The 19423-nt window shown below is 42.0% G+C and overlaps 1 protein-coding gene across 10 annotated transcripts in view; it reads right to left on the bottom strand.

Annotated features, from left to right (window-relative positions):
• Positions 1–19423, bottom strand: part of LOC147024871 (dedicator of cytokinesis protein 7-like) — a 212571-nt gene that overhangs the window by 37352 nt on the left and 155796 nt on the right. For 9 of the 10 annotated variants that reach the window (XM_085885204.1, XM_085885210.1, XM_085885205.1 and 6 more), the window contains 5 exons: positions 19176–19312; positions 18898–19067; positions 18447–18601; positions 15096–15278; positions 14778–14913 (listed from right to left, as the gene is read on the bottom strand). In XM_085885204.1, coding sequence (XP_085741330.1) covers positions 14778–14913; positions 15096–15278; positions 18447–18601; positions 18898–19067; positions 19176–19312 — 781 coding nt within the window. The remainder of the gene's footprint in view (positions 1–14777; positions 14914–15095; positions 15279–18446; positions 18602–18897; positions 19068–19175; positions 19313–19423) is intronic. The other variant, XM_085885206.1, reaches the window with a different exon arrangement.

Below are 19423 nucleotides of genomic sequence, written 5' to 3'. Positions count from 1 at the left end.
GGGGTCAGGCTCTCTTCCAAAGTCCTAATCTTTTTTTAACATGTTCAACCATCCCATCCCAATTTTTGAGGACATAGAAAGGGGATCCCAGGAACACGCCTAGATATTTGACGCCCTCTTCCACTTTGAAGGCAAATGCATCGGTGGTACTATCCGTGTCCCCAGCAGATTGTTTTTAAGACTGGGAACCCATAAGGCTTTACTCTTGTTCCAATTACAGTTCATTGATGATGCCAAGCAAAAGAGATTTAAATACTTAACAAATGCAGAGATATCATTGTCATTCTTAATGACCACAGCAACATCATCTGCATAAGCTGATACAACTATCGAAGGAATCCCTGTGGATACAGTTACTCCTGAAAGATTTTTCCTGAATAGAATCAGAAGTGGTTCTATAACCAAGGAGAATAATAAACCAGAAACAGGGCACCCTTGCCTCACCCCTCTCTGCACTAGTATAGGAGAGACGAGCTCATTATTAATTTTAAAAATACTAAATATATTGCTGTACAGTAAGGATACATAGGCCCTAAAATTTGTACCAAGACCACATGCTTCCAACACATGATGCAAAAACATGTAATCAACACTATCAAATGCCTTTTCTAAGTCAAGGAATATTATCCCAAATTATTTTTCCATAGAATCACACTCCAGCAAATCTCTGATCAAAAAAATATTATCATAAATTGATCTGTTCGGGATACAGTAGTTCTGATCAGAGTTAACAAGATCACCAATTACCATCTTCAACCGACTGGCCAACACTTTTGACAATATTTTGTAGTCCGTACATAATACCGAGACCGGTCGCCAGTTCTTTATCTGCCATAAGTCTCCAGTCTTTGGTAGAAGAGACACCGCCGCTCTTCTAAAACTTAGAGGCAGTTCTCCATTTATCAAAGATGATTCCAGGACATTCAGTAACTCAGGGACCAAAAGGTCCCAAAACGCCAAGAAAAACTCTGCCGGTAAGCCGACAATTCCAGGTGCTTTCCCGACTTCAAACCAGCAAGGGCCTGCGTTAGCTCAGGCAATGTGATCAGTGAGTCCAAGCTCAGACGCTGGGGCTCAGTGATGGAAGGAAAGTGAGAAGTTAAAAGTTCCATAGTTTGCTCACAAACAGTACGTTTTGCATAAATGTTTGAAAAGAAATCTCTAATGCACAAACGTACATCACTGGAGTTAACAACAATGTTTCCTCTTGAGTCAAGCAAAGAAAAAACGGTCTTTTTTGATTTATTGACAAAATCCATTTGAAAAAAGGATTTTCTGGGAGCATCTAAAACCTTGATGTTGTTTATTCTTAATCTGATTAACATCCCTGCTACTTTTTCTTGCGTCAGTTCTCTCAATTGGGTCCTTTTTTCAACTAATATCATTTGGTCCCTCCTGTTTACATATCTGGCCACTTTACTCTCTAACTGTATGATATCAGCTTCTAACAGTGCCATTGTTGTATTATTAACATTGGTGACATTTGAAGCAAACTGCTGACAAAACACTCTGGATCTGTGCTTTTGCGTTGTCCCACCATAAATCTAATGAAGAAAAAGAGGCTTTTTTTGAGCGTTGGATAGCCCAAAAGGTATAGAAGCCTTTTTTAAACAAAGTATCTTCAAGAAGATTGGTGTTGAATTTCCAGTACGTATTTTTATGTGAGGGTTGAGGGAAAAAGAGGCCCATGGTAACTAAATGATGATCGGAAAATAAGGATGGAAAGTGAACCAGAGAGAAAACCGCAGTCCTGAAATGCGAGTTTATGTACCACCGGTCAAGTCTAGCAAAGGATGCTTTCCCGTTAGCCCAACGTCCCCACGTATATTGAGATTCGTTGGGGTGACATAGCCTCCATGCATCTAACAACCCTATTGCTGAAAAAAAAATTGACAAACCGGCATAGGATTCAGGGTGAGGTTCTGCTGTATTCCTGTCTAAAAGAGGTTCGAAGGTACAATTAAAATCACCCCCCATGCAAATACAATCATTGAGATCAATTGAGCGAAAGTGTCTGATTAAAGACAAAAAGAAGGCTCTTGGTTCTACACTTTCACTGGGCACATACACATTGAATAGTGTAAAATGGAAATTATTAATGACCAGTTCCAGAGAGATGATCGGCATTTGATAACCTCTTGGAAGTGGCATGATTCAGGTACTAGCCCAGGTCTGAATAAAAAGGCCACACCAGCAGAAGGAGAAGACAAATTACTAAAGAAGCACTGTCCCTTAAAGAGGCGACACCAAACATACTCTACATCTTCAGTTATGTGCGTTTCCTGGAGTAAAAGTACATCTATATGTTTACGATCAAACAAACTTTTCACTTGAACCTGGCGGATGTGACTTGCTCCACCGCCATTCATATTTAAGGTTCCAAAAATGATATTTTTCATGGTTTATCCAAAGGCTTGAGCGGTTGCTGAGAAATTTCAGTCCCCGCTTTTGTAACAACCTTTCGATGACGATGAAACTGTGACTTTGTCAACTTGAATTCAGCAGGCTTCCTAATGATGTCTTTTGCGGCTTGAACAAATGAAAATAAATCAGGAAAGTGATCTTTAATGATCACATTTCGATGTCGATAAGTTTCATTCAGAAAGGCAAGAATAAGTTGTGGGGCTATGTATGACTGATACGATGAAGATTGAGACAACTCAGTTACCTCAGCTTCATCATTTGATTCTGAAAAATCAGACCCGGCACCACCTGGGTCATATAAATCAGTCTGAGCAGTCATTATTTCAGGTCCTGGCAACTCTAAAGATTTGCCAGAATGTTCCTCAACTTTACTCTGGTACTCAGTACGTTCAACCGGAGCAGTAACCTCGGTTTCTTGCTCTTGAGGGCTGGTGTTCACTGGCTCAGTTGAATAACCAGGATAATGAATGGGATTTTGTATCAATGAAGGGGAAGTAAGGACTGAAGCATCTCCATTCTGCTCGTTCTCAGCAGGAAGTGCTGGTGACGACTTGCTAATGAGCTTTCCATCAACATCAGCCTCACCACCTGCTTTACTCGTCAAATTCCCAGTGTTGCACAGTAATCCTTGAAAATCCTTTTCTTCATTACTCAATCCAAAAACATTCTCCCGAGTATCAATGCAGCCTGGAGATCCCTGAGTAACACATTGAGGTGCATCCTCAACTTCACAATCTTCATCCAAAACTACCTTTTTTACGGAAGTGTTGGAACGACTAATATCGGATGCTCTTCGTTTCTTTGTCACAGCAACGAGATCCTCCTCCATCTCCACACTACATGCAGCAACAGCCAAATCATTTGGGTTGTCAGGGGGGATTTCATTATCTCCTAATGCTGAGATGTTGACTTCTTTAGGATGAGGAACTGGAGTAAAACCCTGAGTCTTTTTGTGCGAGGAAACAACAGGAAGCGTCTGGGTATTAGGAGTTGCTCAATTCTCTACACCTGAAACAGGGATAATGTCCTTTTTCACAGTCAGTGTCATTATGACCTGCTTCACCACACTTTACACAAGATACTTTTGGACAAAACCTTTTCACATGTCCAAATGCTCCACAGTTAAAACATGTTAACGAAGCTGAAGTTGCATACATTTGGTACTCATACTTGTTCAAGGTCACTTTAAATGAAATGTTTAGACCGGTGCCATCACCTCGATCGGGAAGAACCATATAAACCTGGCGTCGAAAATTCATCACATGTTTAATCCGTTCATCTCGAGCTCTTAGAGGAATCATCGAGATTTTTGACACAACTGTTCCGTATCATGACAGAATACACATCAGTTTGTCATTGGTTATAAACGGGGGTACATTTGATATAATAATTCTCATTGATGGGGTATCCATTGGTGAAGCCAACATAAAGAGACCAGTCTCTGTAGTTAATCCTGAACTTACAACATCGTGAACAAATTTTTCATCAGATACAAAGACAACAATTTTCTTATTCATTTTCGATGCTGCTCTTACATTGTGATTCCCTATTATTTTCCCAACTGATAAAACAATGTCTTCGGTGGCAATTCCTTCAGGTGGAACGCACACCAATGCATGCTTCCTCGTTAAATTATCAAATGCCTCAAACCGAGTGCGTGTATCCACCATATCAGCGGTTTATCTCCCCCTTTTCCTCGAGCTTTACAAAACAAAAAGGGGGGGGAGGGGGAAAATAAAAGACAAAAAACAATCACTAAAAACTAAGGAAAGTGCATTATAAGCAAAGAAAAAAGGAAAAGAAAGACCAAGTTTACAAGGCCTCATCAAACAGGTAGGCCACACCCAAATAGGCCGGCTCTCTCTCTCTCTCTCTCTCTCTCTCTCTCTCTCTCTCTCTCTCTCTCTCTCTCTCTCTCTCTCTCTCTCTCTCTCTCTCTCTCTCTCTCTCTCTCTCTCTAGGATACAAGGGATAGAGAAGACACAGACAACCCCCAAAATCATGTTGGGGAGAAAAAGGGGGAAGAGGGAGATAGAAGGGGGGAAGAAAAAAAGCACTAAGATCTCACCATAGCACAAAGCAGGAGCCAACGGCGGCCATGACACCACGCCCAGAAACCAAACCACCAGCAGGGAGAGAGAGAGAGAGAGAGAGAGAGAGAGAGAGAGAGAGAGAGAGAGAGAGAGAGAGAGAGAGAGAGAGAGAGAGAGAGAGAGATGGAGAGAGAGAGAGATGGAGAGAGAGAGATGGAGAGAGAGAGATGGAGAGAGAGAGATGGAGAGAGAGAGAGAGAGAGAGAGAGAGAGAGAGAGAGAGAGAGAGAGAGAGAGAGAGAGAGAGAGAGAGAGAGAGAGAGAGATGGAGAGAGAGAGAGAGAGAGAGATGGAGAGAGAGATAGAGAGAGAGAGAGATATAGAGAGAGAGAGAGAGAGAGAGAGAGAGAGAGAGAGAGAGAGAGAGATAGAGAGAGAGAGAGAGAGAGAGAGAGAGAGAGAGAGAGAGAGAGAGAGAGAGAGAGAGAGAGAGAGAGAGAGAGAGAGAGAGAGAGAGAGAGAGAGAGAGAGAGAGAGAGAGAGAGAGAGAGAGAGAGAGAGAGAGAGAGAGAGAGAGAGAGAGAGAGAGAGAGAGAGAGAGAGAGATGGAGAGAGAGAGAGAGATGGAGAGAGAGAGATGGAGAGAGAGAGAGAGAGAGAGAGAGAGAGAGAGAGAGAGAGAGAGAGAGAGAGAGAGAGAGAGAGAGAGAGAGAGAGAGAGAGAGATGGAGAGAGAGAGAGAGAGAGAGAGAGAGAGAGAGAGAGAGAGAGAGAGAGAGAGAGAGATGGAGAGAGAGAGAGAGAGAGAGAGAGAGAGAGAGAGAGAGAGAGAGAGAGAGAGAGAGAGAGAGAGAGAGAGAGAGAGAGAGAGAGAGAGAGAGAGAGAGAGAGAGAGAGAGAGAGAGAGAGAGAGAGAGAGAGAGAGAGAGAGAGAGAGAGAGAGAGAGAGAGAGAGAGAGAGGGGAGAGAGAGAGAGAGAGAGAGAGAGATGGAGATGGAGATGGAGATGGAGATGGAGATGGAGATGGAGATGGAGATGGAGATGGAGATGGAGATGGAGATGGAGATGGAGATGGAGATGGAGATGGAGATGGAGATGGAGATGGAGATGGAGATGGAGATGGAGAGAGAGAGACCTGACTTTTGTATGCTTTTATTATAAAAGTATCAAAACACACCAGAAAAAGTCCACTCCATAAAAAAAATTCCAAACAATTTTACAGCAAAAATAAATTCAACAAAAGCAATACAAACAAGGGTGTCTGTTCATGTCAAAAACACCACATAATAATACATATATGCAAAAAGTAAGTGTAAGTACTTTACACTTTTACAAACAGATTCCTCACGAAAAGAAACTCAAAACCTCATCAGTGTACCACTGATCACCCACGATATCCAGGCTCAAAAGTTAAGCCTGCTCTATTTTTTCTCGTGCTGAAACCATACCTTTAAAACACAAAAGCACATTTGCATTTTCCCCCTTCAATTTTGCTTTCCTGATTTTATAAATTGCCAGTTTAGCAATGCCCAACAGAAAAGACAAAAACGAGAGGACTGGTTTACTTTCATAATTCCCACTGATTCCATAAATAAAGACTGGAAAGGAAAAAACAAAATTAAATTTATCGAAAAGCTGTTGAAGGAAGAGAAAGAGGGGTACCAATCTCTTAAGGCCCGGTCACACCTTGACGTTTTAGCCAGCGATGGCAACGCATTAAAATGTATGTAAAACGCTGGCTTACGTTGAACTTTTGATGTTTTTTTTTTAAAGATTCGGACGTATTCATAGCGACTTGGTCTTATGTATAACGCATTGGTAACGGACACAGAACGTTTCGTTGTGTTATAGATAACTTATACCAACGAATGCTGAACCTGTTGTCAGCCTACACAACCGATGCCCAACGATAGTCAAACTTAGGCAGAGCACGTTGCACGCATCGCCGACGATGTCGTGACGTAGCCTATTAAAAGGCTGACGCTCAACGATTCGAATCATAACTGCCGTAGAAATGGAAGTGTCAACATCGCGGTCACACCTTGGCGATCTTGCCAGCGTATGCCGACCTAAGAAAAATGTGTCTAAAACGTTGGGGCACGTCAAATACGGTATGAGTAAGTTTGGTATACGTGAGTAGAACGCTAAAGTACGCTATCATACGTCGTAGTAAGTAGAGCACGTCAAGAAATTTTAAACATGTTCAAAATTTTACGACGTACTCGGCGTATGACACACGTTCCGCATGCAATGGGGATAAGTTTTACACACGATATGTGGACGCTTACACACGTCCACAAAGGCTACTTATAAGCTACTCATAAGTCGAAACACGTCGCGGTAATGTCTTTTTCATGCGAAACTTATTTCTAACTTATGTTTGACGTGCTTTGAACCAATTATTTACGTAGTCCCAACACACATCGACGTATGTAGACGTATTCCAATGACGTCTTCCGGTCGACAAAAAAAAATAAATGAACGTGTTTCTTGCTTACAACTGCCATATAAAGACGTGTTCCCAGCGGTGTTGGGAATTGGTATATACAAATGCTGCTCATAAAAGGGGAACCCAACAGTGTTTTCGAGTCCTTTTTGAGTCGATGTCCATGTCAGCAGTAACAGTATCAGTATCAGTATTAGTATTAGTATTAGTAGTAGTTTGTTCATGTTGGCAGTAGTAGGTGAGTGTGAGGGGGAGGGTGTGGGTTATGATGGATCGTCCTTGCGTCCGCGTGTCTACGGGTAGGAGACATCTTTACACCATTGTTCGAAATTCTTCCGGCTAATTTTTTATGGGGCTTTTTCAACAATGAGCTATAGCTTGTTTTTACGATTTAGGTCTATTCATAACGGGTTGGACAAATGCACAATGAACTAATAATGTGCATAGAGCGCTTCGATAACTTATAGATACGGTATACCAACGAATAATTATCGTGTAGCTGGCGTTCACAAACTATGCCCAACGATGGTGACGTAGGGTTTGCTATTCATAGGCTGCCACTCAACGATTGAAATGGCTGCATCTCCACTATTGAAAGTAGACGCTTGCGCTCAACAATTGGATTTTTTTTACACTCAACGACTTTTAAACGGTACCACTCAACTATTTTCATTGTTTACAATGAACGATTTAAATTGCTGTCACTCGCCTTTGTTTTTTGACGCTGGGGTTTTGAAATTTGAAGCGTTTCTTCTGAACGTGTTAAAACGCTCAAACTCGACTATTTTAAATAGACGCTGCCGATGGACAATTGGAATCATAGCCAAGCTAGACATCGAAGTGTGAACATCCCCGTCATGCCGAAGAAAAGTTTGAAGAATGCTGCAAATAAGTGTCCTGGCCGTGGCCGTGGACGCTGACGCAAGGACGATCCATTATACCGACGTCTTTCAGCCTATGAGTAATTTAAATGTAATGTCTGTCGACGTGTGGCAACGATCGCGTAACGTGCCAACAATACGTTAATCATAGGTTAGAAATAAGTTTCAGGTACGCTAAACATTACCTCGGCATGTCTCAACTTATGATTAATTTACAAGTAGCATGTGTTGACGTCTGTCAACGATCGCAGACCGTGTATACAACTTGTGGCCAGCATAGCGGAACGTGTGAGTCATACGCCGGCATACGTCGTGAAATTTCAAGCATGAAAAAATTTAAGGACAACCAAAAAGTACAACGACGTATGGCAGTGTTTTTCAGCGTGCTCTCAATGTTATCAAAACTTACCCATAACGTATTCAACGTGTGCCAGCGTTTTAGAAAAAAAAATCAAAAATCGGCATACGTTAGCTAAAACGTCAAGGTGTGACCGGGCCTTTACATTCAACGAAAACGTGGGCAACATTTTCAATCAAATCACAAAAAGGACAAGAAATTAGAACAGAAGAATTAAATTTATGGAGTAATGTCTGTGTGACCAGGGCTTGATGTGCTGGTCTCCAATTCAGGTATCCAGTTCGCCCAAGAGTTGGAGAACTATACATTTTGTTCCACACTGGAGTTAAAAAAGCTCCAGCAGGAAAGGTCTCATTCCACCGATTTTTCAACAGTTTTGTAAAACCAGGTATACATGCTTCCAGACATATGTTGTAGATAGCCGTTTTCCCCATGACGTGAAACACACCAATTTCCTCTAAGTTTGAGAAGAACACACCCTCTTGATTTTTTGAAGCAATTTGAAGCTCAGCGAAATAGAGACATGAGTCTACCACTTCATCCACCCCAGTCCACCCGATGTTTAGTCTATGGAAGGTTTGAATTACTGCTTTCAAGACATTTTCCACAATACGAGCAGAACGAACACCAGTTTTTAATGAAAGTGAGCTTACAGGTAGCCAGGCATTCAAGGATGGATGCAACAGGTCTCGCACTCTGTTTATTCCAACACTGGTGAAACAATGCATAAACGACCTGGAGGTTGAAATTCTAGAGAATAAAGGATTCCAAACTAATGGCTCATGTACAAACTTTTGGGCATCGTATGATACCTCTAAACGTTGCACTCTGAGGACTTGCCAAGCAATCAAAAGGCTCTGATGAAAACTGGGGAGCTGAGACATGTCAACGTGTTGCAGGTCGATGAGGAAAAGTTCACGGTCATATTTCAGACCTTCCACTTTCTGCAAACAGGCGTTTGTGAGAGGTCGCCAAGGAACACACTCACTGTACAATAGTGGAAAGTAGTACAGCGCTTAATCGTGGAAATCCGGAATGCCATTATCCGACTTGGGATATGCATCAGATTTTGTCCACCTGCATTTCGGGGTCTGCAGACCACATCTGTGCCCAGCCAATGGTGGCCACCCCAGAAAAATAATTCAGAACCCTCTGAATGCCTGTGACCAAGTATCTCGGAGGTTTAAGTGGGATAACTCTATGCCAAATAAATGGAACCACCAGGTTGTTTATGATTGACACCCGTGTCTTAAGTGAGAGAAGTTGGTACAATCTTCTCCATCTTGCCAATTTCAATTTAATTTTTTCCAGAAAATTCTCCCAATTTTTTTGTTCATACGCTTCAATTCCTGGAAATAAGCCTAAATATTTAAACCCCTCACTACTCCACTGTATTCCTCCTGGTAAAACAGGCAGAGACGAGGAAGGCGATCTGGGGCCAACCCAAAAAGCTACACTTTTTTCCAATTTACCCTTGCAGGAGAAGCAAGCTCAAACTGGGTAAGGGAATGAGAGACCTCAGAAACATCTTTTTGATTTGCAATAGCAACACAAATATCATCAGCATAAGCTGAAACGACTTTGGAGTTTTGTGAAAGAGAGACTCCTAACACTGAGTTCCGAAGTAAAACTAATAAAGGTTCAACGGATAGATTGTAGAGCATGCCTGATAGCGCACAGCCCTGATGGATGCCTCGCTGAAAGGGGAAAGGGTAACAAAGACTATTATTAACCTTCAGAAGGCAAGATGCATTTTTGTACAATAACTTAACATAACCAATAAATTTTTCCCCAAACCCTGTTCTCCTCAATACATCAAACAAAAAAGAATGGTTAACACTGTCAAAAGCTTTTTCTTGATCTAAAAGTAATAAACCAAAACCAGATCTAGTTCAACCGAGACTGATCAAGTCTCTCACCAAAAAAAATATTATCGTATATGGAACGTTCTGGAACACAGTATCATTGATCAGTGCCAATCAAGAAAGAGATGACTTCCTTTAGACGGGTTGCAAGTGCTTTTGACAATATTTTATAGTCCGTGTTGAGGAGTGACACAGGCCGCCTATTTGCGGTCTCATGCAGGTTTCCTTTCTTCGGAAGGAGACACAAAACTGCCCTCTGGCAGCTCAATGGCAATTCACCTTGTTCAACACTCTCCTGAAAGACCTCAAGAAGAGTAGGGCCTAGAATGTCCCAGAAAGCCTTATAAATTTCAGCCGGAAGGCCGTCTCGCCAGGGGCTTTCCCATCCTTGCTATCCTTGAGCGCAGCAGTAAGTTCTCCAAGAGAAATGCCAGGCTCAAGCAATTGCTGTTGGCCTTCAGACAGAGAAGGGAGCTGTTCAAGCATCGCATTCCTGTTCTCCTCATTCACAGCTCTTTTTGCAAAGAGTTTAGAAAAATAGTCTTGTAGTTCATGCTTAATATCACTCTGAGAGGTCAACAAATCACCACCAGAATAGCACAAAGCATGGATTTGTTGAGAGGTCTTGACCATTTTTTCCAAATTGAAGAACCCTTTGTTTGGTGTGTCAAGTTGGATTTTTTCGTTCCGCAGTCGGACAAAAGCACTGGCCACCCGCTCTTTCATCATTTCAGCCAGAAGGATCCTTTTCTCCGACAACTGCTGGACATTCACGCTAGACAATCCAGCTTTCTGCTCACAGATAAGTATATCGTTTTTTAAAACAGATATCACACCAAAAGCATTGTATGTGCTGTAAGAGCAGTATTGTTGGCAAAAACATTTGATTTGGGACTTTGTGCAGTCCCACCATTATCTTAAGTTAAAATATGAACCCTTTTGTGACTCGCATTTTTCCCATACCATTTTAAAAGATTGTATAAAATGTGCACTTTGTAAAAGTTTCAAATTAAAAGTCCAATATGCACTTCCACAGACATGATGAGGAAAGCCACACACCATAACAATCATGTGATGATCGGAAAAACCAGACGGCCTTATATAAGAGTTCTTAACAATGTTTACCATTTCATGATTAACATAAAATCGTCTGGCGAGCCATCGTCAAAACATTTCTTGATGCACAAACCCATGTACACTGACGGATATTACGGATTTGTACCCACCACACATCCACCAGTTTAAACTTTTTGATGAGCTGTGCCAAAGGCCAACCACTGGGTGGATGAGGCTCACAAGTGCTCCGATCAAGTTGTGGGTTGAAGGTGGAGTTGTAGTCACCCCCCAGACACAACAACATGGTTAAGTCAATGGTGCTTACAAACTCTGCCAACTTGTACAGAAAGGCACCTCTTTCAGAGTTAGCAATGGGACAGTAAACATTGTCATGCAAATCTTTAGGTTACTACTGACAAATTGCACAGACACTAAGTAACCTTTGCAAATTTCCTTACAAGTTATCTCCGAAGGCTGAAGTCGAGGATGCAACACTATTGCCACACCAGCCTTGGCCTCAACAAGCGCACTCGAGAAAAAAAGACAACCTTTAAAGATTTACACCACTCATCCTCAGAAGACTGATTTGCATGCGTCTCCTGTAGCATTAACACATCAATTTTTTTCATTTTGGAAGAGCTGAAATACCTGGAGGCGATGCACACAACTGCGGCCCCCATTGATGTTCAGGGATGCTACTTTTATCTCCATTCTGTTAGTTATTATTGAAGCTCTTTACCAGCCCGAGTAACACATTTCCTTAACCTTTGGAACTGAGGTTCTGACATGTTAACCTGATAAGGTTCACGAATCATACTCCTTGAAGTTTTAATGATATCGTGTAAATTCGGGAAGTAATCTTTGATTTTTACGTATCTTTTCCTGAATGTCTCATCCAGGAATTTAATCACATTTTCTTGAGACACTAAGGTTGTGTCGTTTCCCACTTTATCCTCTTGAGAGCTTAAAGCACTGAAATGTGGGGTAGAAGAGGTTTCATCTGAATCAAGTGCTTCATCGATGGCCTCTCCTATAACTTGTGGAACACTTACTTTTGGCTCAACAGAAAGTTCTGCTCTGTTTACGGAATCTCCGAATTTGCCTTGTCCATGTCCTTCCCCTCTACAACCCTTACATCATCATCTGTGAGGGAGGGGTTAACATTTAACTCACAGGGATTTTCCCCTTTATCTATTTCCCCATCACTGTCAAACATAGCTGTTAACTCGTCTGAACAAGTTTGGCTAACAGGACAAACACTTAAAACATCCTGAGATACCTCACTGTTCTCTGTGTCCCGCTCGGAGTCGGCCAGTGGAGCAAGCGAAGTTTCCACATCCGCACACGACTCCGGTACCACCAAGGGGTTTCCAATGTCAGACGTACCTTGAAGGTCCACCGAGCCTGACACGATCTGGAGCTTATTCTGCTCCTTAGCATCAAAGGCATCAACATTTGACCGTTTTTGGCCTTTTTTCCTGGTATCCGTAACAGATACCTCCATATCGTCCACACTGTACTGTACAGTGGATGGTAAAGGAGAGGAAGCAACCACTTTCACTTCCTCGTTTGGTGGGGGTGGATTAATTACGTCACGATTACACACCCTCTCTCCAACACCGGTCGGGGTGAACGAGTCCAATTCGTCGAACACCTTAGCCGGTGGGCGAGGGGGGGGTGGGGCTGGGCTCCCGATTCACCTTCTCCATTAGTTTGTGGTGAAGAAGAATCGTTCCTCACCGCACCTTCACTTTTTTGCGGTGTTACCGCATTGGGACAAACACTCTTCACGTGCCCGTAAGCTCCACACCCAAAACACGTCATAACCTCTGAGAAGACAAACATTTTATATTCAAACCCTTCGATTTTTACACTGAGTACAACATTCAGTGTTTTTCATTTTCAGGTAGTATCATATAAACCACTCTTTTAAAGGACATGACGTGTTTACATTTATCGCTAACATGACGCATTGGCACCATTGAGATCCTCGACACAACCTTACCGAACTTGTTTAACTGGTTACACAAGTCCTGGTTCCTTATAAATGGTGGAATATTATTAATATTAACTTTAACTGTTGGGGCCTGTAAAGCGAACACAGAGAGGTAAGTGTTCGGTTCGATGAACAGGCCACGGTCAACCACCGTGGCAACCACGTGTTCCTCCGACACAAACACGGCAAACTTCTTATTCATGCAAGAAGCAGCACGGATATTATGTTATCCAATGATGTTACCGATGGCGGAAAGCACATCGTTAAGTTTCACCTCACTGGGAGGGAAGCAAAAAACATCGTTTTTAGAAGTTAGCGACTCGAACATCTCGACACGGAAACGTTCACCCGCCATTCTAACTCAAGAAAACAAGTCAGTAAACTTTATCGGGAGAAATAAGGCGTTTTCACAAACACCAAGAAATCAACGATTAAAGTTGAGAATTAACAAATAACACGGTCACAGTGAACGAGAAAAATCTCCCCCGGCGGCCATGCCAGGCCGTAGGCCATAGATTTTCTCGACACTAGGCCGTGGGGGCTGTGTCTGTGTCTCTGTCTCTGTCTCTGTCTCTGTCTCTGTCTCTGTCTCTCTCCATCTCTCTCTCTCTCTCTCTCTCTCTCTCTCTCTCTCTCTCTCTCTCTCTCTCTCTCTCTCTCTCTCTCTCTCTCTCTCTCTCTCTCTCTCTCTCTGCCCCCCTCCAGACAGGAAGGAAAAAAACACAGAAAAAGTCCACAAGTAGAAAACGAAAAATGGGGAAAGTGGGAACACCAAACAGCACAGCAGAGGAGGGGTACTCAGGACACGAAGCAAGGAGCGGCCATGACAGTGAGATGGGTTTTCATGGCCATGACACAAAGCAAGGAGCGGCCATGACAGTGAGATGGATAGAGATAGAGATAGAGATAGAGATAAGCCGGTAGGCGACGAGGGATCCGCAAGGATCGAAGCGCTGGATACGATGCTTTTCATTCTGACCGATCCACTGACGAAGATTCATTGCCAAGACGTATTGGTTCACATACAATTGTTCCTCTGCTTGGCAAGATTTTTCCTATTGCGTATTTTGCTAACTGACACTCCTCATAAAAAATGATGGTAGACACCCTATTTTTGAAGGACTACCATTTGAAAAATAATCGGTTTGCTGGTTTATGCTGTGGAGCCTCGCGTTGCACACACACACACACACACACACACACACACACACACACACACACACACACACACACGGAAAATCCGACAATAAGGGATATCTCATATATATATAAATATATATATATATATATATAAATATATATATATATATATATATATAAATATAAATATATAAATATATATATATATATATATATATATATATATATATATATATATATATATATATATATATATATATATATATATATATATATAGCGAATCCAATAGAGATAGATATAGATCAGCAGGACTGAACTGGACTGAAGTTGATTAAAGATATATACATGTGCAAATAAAATGAATACAGGAGGGTAATAGAAAAGAAGAAAGACTATGAAAAGTGAAAACAAGGGAAGGATTAAAATGAAAGAAAAAATTTTCAGGACATGAGAGCAGAACTGAAAGTGACCAGCACCAATATACTAAAATAATCAAGAAGAAAATACCCTTTTGCATTTTGTCTACACTGTTAAAAATGTATGCAAATGCACTGGATTATTGACATCATTACGTACCGAGTTGTCCTCGGCTCCTCCTCACCATCTCCTGCCGGGCCCCAATGTTGCCTAAGATGGCCTCCTCCAGACGAGCTTTCATATCCTGGGACTTTTTGAACATCAAGCTATTGAGGCGCTCAAATGGCTTCTTGCCCTGGGCGTCATGCAGAGTGAGTGAAGCTTTGCAAACCACAAAGAAGCTTCCACCAAGTCAATAGCAATCTGTAAGAATAGCTCTGGGACCTGACAGATCTCTTTTTCTGAAGAAATTATTTAATCAAACTCATGATATTCAAGTATCATATTGCAATCCAAGCCACTATATGTATGGAGCACCTTGTACTCAAAACACGATATGCATAGGTGTAGGAGGTCCAGCAGGCGATTGAGATGCACCACGGACAAGTCGGCAAACCAGCGTTGCAAGCTGTCTCCATTGGCATTCTTGAGCACCCACAGGAAGCAGGCGAGCAGGTGTCGACTAGTCTCGGCCGTCAGGGGGGTACAATGCCGGCCCTGCTGAACACGGGAGGCAGAATATAATGAGGTCTTCGAGCTTTGCCAGAACGACAAAAAAAAATGCATAAAAGCAGCGTTCATGTTTGTGTTTTACTCCGCACGTGTGAAGCAAACACCGGGTTGAGCAATTGGTTCATATCCGTCTGTCTGTCTGTCTTATCAGTTTATGATCGAGGAACAACTCATTTAAATTGAATACGATGTTTTGAACATGAATCGGAAGACAAGTTTGCCGTTTTACCGTACTTTGGCTCTGAATTTGTCCCGATCGCATGTGCGCAGAGAGGAGTGAGATCATTTTTTTCACTCTCTCTGTCTGCCTGGCAGTCAAACAAAATTGAAAATCATTCCAAACAGGAGGCTTACTGTTTTTAAGGACGTCATAAAGAACACATACAACAGGCACGAATAACTAATGTAACCTGTTAAATTCGGGTGGTGTAGCAGACGCTGCGTAAAATGGCGGTAATACCCAGAATTAATTAATTTTCATGACTGACAATCTTCATTGTTTTTTTTAAACTGAATTATACACTTGAACACTGCAGAACACAAATTACCTTCATAATATTTCCAAGAAGCTCCAGTTTTTCAGTACTTGGACATGTTCTATATAGTGGTGGATAACACATTAACACTGCTTCAACAGCACAACACTTCAGGATTTTTAAAAACGATCTATAAAATTATTATTTTATTAAAAATGAAGTACATACTTAACCACTGGATGCAGTATCGTGTTCTATAAACTATCTAGTATTTTATTGTTTTGTTTACAGAGTCTAAAGGCCCAGTCACACCTTGACGTTTTAGCCAGCTTATGCCGATTTTTGGAAAATTTGTGTAAAACGCTGGTACACGTCGAATACGTTATGGGTACGTTTTGTATATGTTAAGACCACACTGAAAAACACTGCCATAAGTGGTAGTATGCTGGCTTTAAACGTTGAACTTTTGGGTTTTCCTCGAATTTTTTCATGCTTGAAATTTTACGACGTAAGCCGGCGTATGACTCACACGTTCCGCTACGCTGGCCATAAGTTGTAGGCACGTTATGCGATCGTTGACACACGTTGAAACACGTTACTTGTAAGTCGAAACACGTCGAGGTAATGTTTAGCGTACCCAAAACATTTCTAACCTATGAATAACGTTTTGTAAGCACGCTACACGAACGTTGTTCACACTTTGCAACACGTTACTTCAAAGTACTACTATTACTACTACTACTACCAACATCGATATCACTAATTCTCTCGAACTACTACTACTACTAATAACATCGACATCACTAAATTCTCTCGAACTACTACTACTAACATTCGACACCACCAAATTCTCTCGAACTACTACTGCTACTACTAATACTAATACTATTACTACTAACATTGACAACACTAAATTCTCTCGAACTACTACTACTACCAACATCGACATCTCTAAATTCTCTCGAACTACTACGACTGCTGCTACTACTACTACTACTACTACTACTAACATCGAGATCACTAAATTCTCTCGAACTACTACTACTACTACTACTACAAATGACATCGACATCACTAAATTCTCTCGAACTACTACTACTACTGCTACTACTACTGCTACTGCCACTGCTACTGACATTGACATCTACTCAACATGGAGTCTGGAACACTGCCGGGTTCCTCTTGTGAAGCCCATTTGTATATACCAATTCCCCTAAACGCTGCCAATACGCCATTATACGGTAGCTGTAAGTTAGAAACACGTTCAGTAAGTTCTGTGGTCGTCCGGAAGACGTCAATCAAATTGGTCTACATACGCCAATGTGCGTTTGAGATACGTTACACATAGGTTCAAAGCATGCTACTCATCGGTTCAAAGCACGCTACTCGAAGGTTAAAAATGAAGTTTCGGGTATGCTAAACATTACCTCGACGTGTTTCGACTTATGAGTAAGTTACAAGTAACGTGTGGCCGACAGGTGTAAACGATTGCGGAGCGTGCCGAGAACTTATGCCAGCGTATGCGGAACTTGTGAGCCATACGTCGAGTACGTCGTAAAATTTTCAGCATGCTTGAAATTTCACGACGTACTAAATGTACCACGTAATATTCCAGCGTACTTCATCGTTTTTCATCGTGCTCCTAACGTATACACAACTTACCCATACCGTATTCGACGTGTCCCAGCGTTTTAGACACATTTTTCAGAGGTCGGCATACGCTGGCTAAATCGTCAAGGTGTGACTGCGATGTTGACACTTCCAATTTTCAGGCGTTTATGATTTAAATCGGCGTGCGGCAGGTTTTTAACAGAGAATGCCACGAGTTCGTCGGCGATACGTGCAGCGCGCTATGCCTAAGTTAGACTATCGTTGGGCATCGGTTGTGTAGGCCGACAACAGGTTCAGCATTCGTTGGTATAAGTTATCTTTAACACAACGAAACGTTCTGTGCCCGTTACTAATATGTTATGCATACGACCAACACGTTATGAATACGACCAAAACTTAAAAAAAAAAACTCAAAACTTCAGCGTACGCAAACGTTTTACGTGCATTTTTATACGTTGCCATTCCTGGCTAAAACGTCAAGGTGTGACTGGGCCTTAAGACTCGTAGAGAATCTGCGTACACAAATCACACACACGTACAAATACACGAGACAACACCAGACTCCATATCAGGAGAATACAACCACTGAGCTTGGGGTAAGTGACGTCACTTCCCAGAGCACTCTTGGTTGGTAAGTGATGACACTTCCCAGAGCACCCTTCAATACTCGCGACATCATCTTTTATGACGTTTCTTTTCCCTCCGTATTCAGTAGGATAATCAAGGAGGAATATGATCCTCCTACACATGAATACCATGCTGAGCTTCAAGAGAGGAAGCAGCACGTACCATTATTAAAGTCTTTGGTGTGACTCAGCCAGGGTCGGAATCGAACCACCAACCACCCAGTCACAGGGTGGGCGCTCTAACCATTATGCCTCTGAGTCTAATCTGACTGCACTAAACAGAACTATAAAGGAAGGATATAATCAACCATCTTGGGTGAAAGATTTGGAATCAGCCGGAGACACTCACCCATAAACTAAAACGATCTCAACTAAGAGCTAGCTATTTCAAACACATCAACTGCACTCAATTCACACGTTTTACTTGTGCATGATATACTCACTGGGGCAGGGAGACTCCCAGTCCCACTGCGGGGTAACTGCTGCAGTGAACTTCCAGCTATTGCCATGGCAACCGTCTGGCTGATTGTTCCAGATCCATCAGTTTCCGGTTCTTCACCAGGTATCACCCCACGTCCTGTCCGCTGTGTGTGGTTATCTGTAATATTTGAGAGAGGAATATGTGTTATGTTGAGTGCACGTTTTAGGGTTTTCTGCTACTTTCAACCTCCTTTTGAAATCGGAACGGAAAGTGTAGCACAATTAACCGAGTTACTATCATATTTGTAATATCTCGTCAAAAATCGAGACTATTGCGACAAAGAAAATACAACACAAAGTTTCTATCAATTAGAAGGTAAGACAAAGTGATAACCGACATATTTGGTTTTGCCATTGCATGTTGTGGTGGTACACTGATGGAGTTATAAATTATGGCAGTGATGCAGCTCTGACCAGTAAAGTCATGCAGCTGGGGAAGTGTTTCCATGGTGATGCCAATCAGTGGCAAATAGAGCGAAGCGACGCGGCTTTTTACGTTGACATCGGTGAAACGGCTGTCTGCGTCATGGCTGGACAGCAAGTTGAGCAACATATTGATTGCCTTCTTGTGCAGGCTTGAAAGGCTAAGGGAGTAAGAAGCAAAAATATTTTTGAGGAGGGAGTCATGGCAATTAAAAGTGAAAGAAAGTTTACTTCTTGATCCCTGGTTTGTTTTTCCAATGTGTGCGAACCTTTCAGTGTCGGGGTCGAGGATGAGACCGAGCTCAGAAAGAAGGAGACCAGACAGGAAGTGTTGATGGCGAAACTCAGGTGAAAGTTCAAACATGCTGGCAATGCGGCGATCTGGCAGACCTGAAAGGCCAGAGCTCTGGGAGAAGGGGAAATATAAGATAATATGGTAGCTGGTTCATTTCAACACTGCAAGCTTATTTAATAAGAAATGACTGCTTTTTGTAAGATATATCTTCATCATATTTCT

Source organism: Eptatretus burgeri, chromosome 6, assembly GCF_056783735.1.
Source record: "Eptatretus burgeri isolate ZD-2024b chromosome 6, Ebu_testis_v1, whole genome shotgun sequence".
Lineage (NCBI taxonomy): Eukaryota > Metazoa > Chordata > Myxini > Myxiniformes > Myxinidae > Eptatretus > Eptatretus burgeri.
Note: the sequence above shows the minus strand (reverse complement) of the source record. Positions and strands in the feature narration are given on the sequence as shown.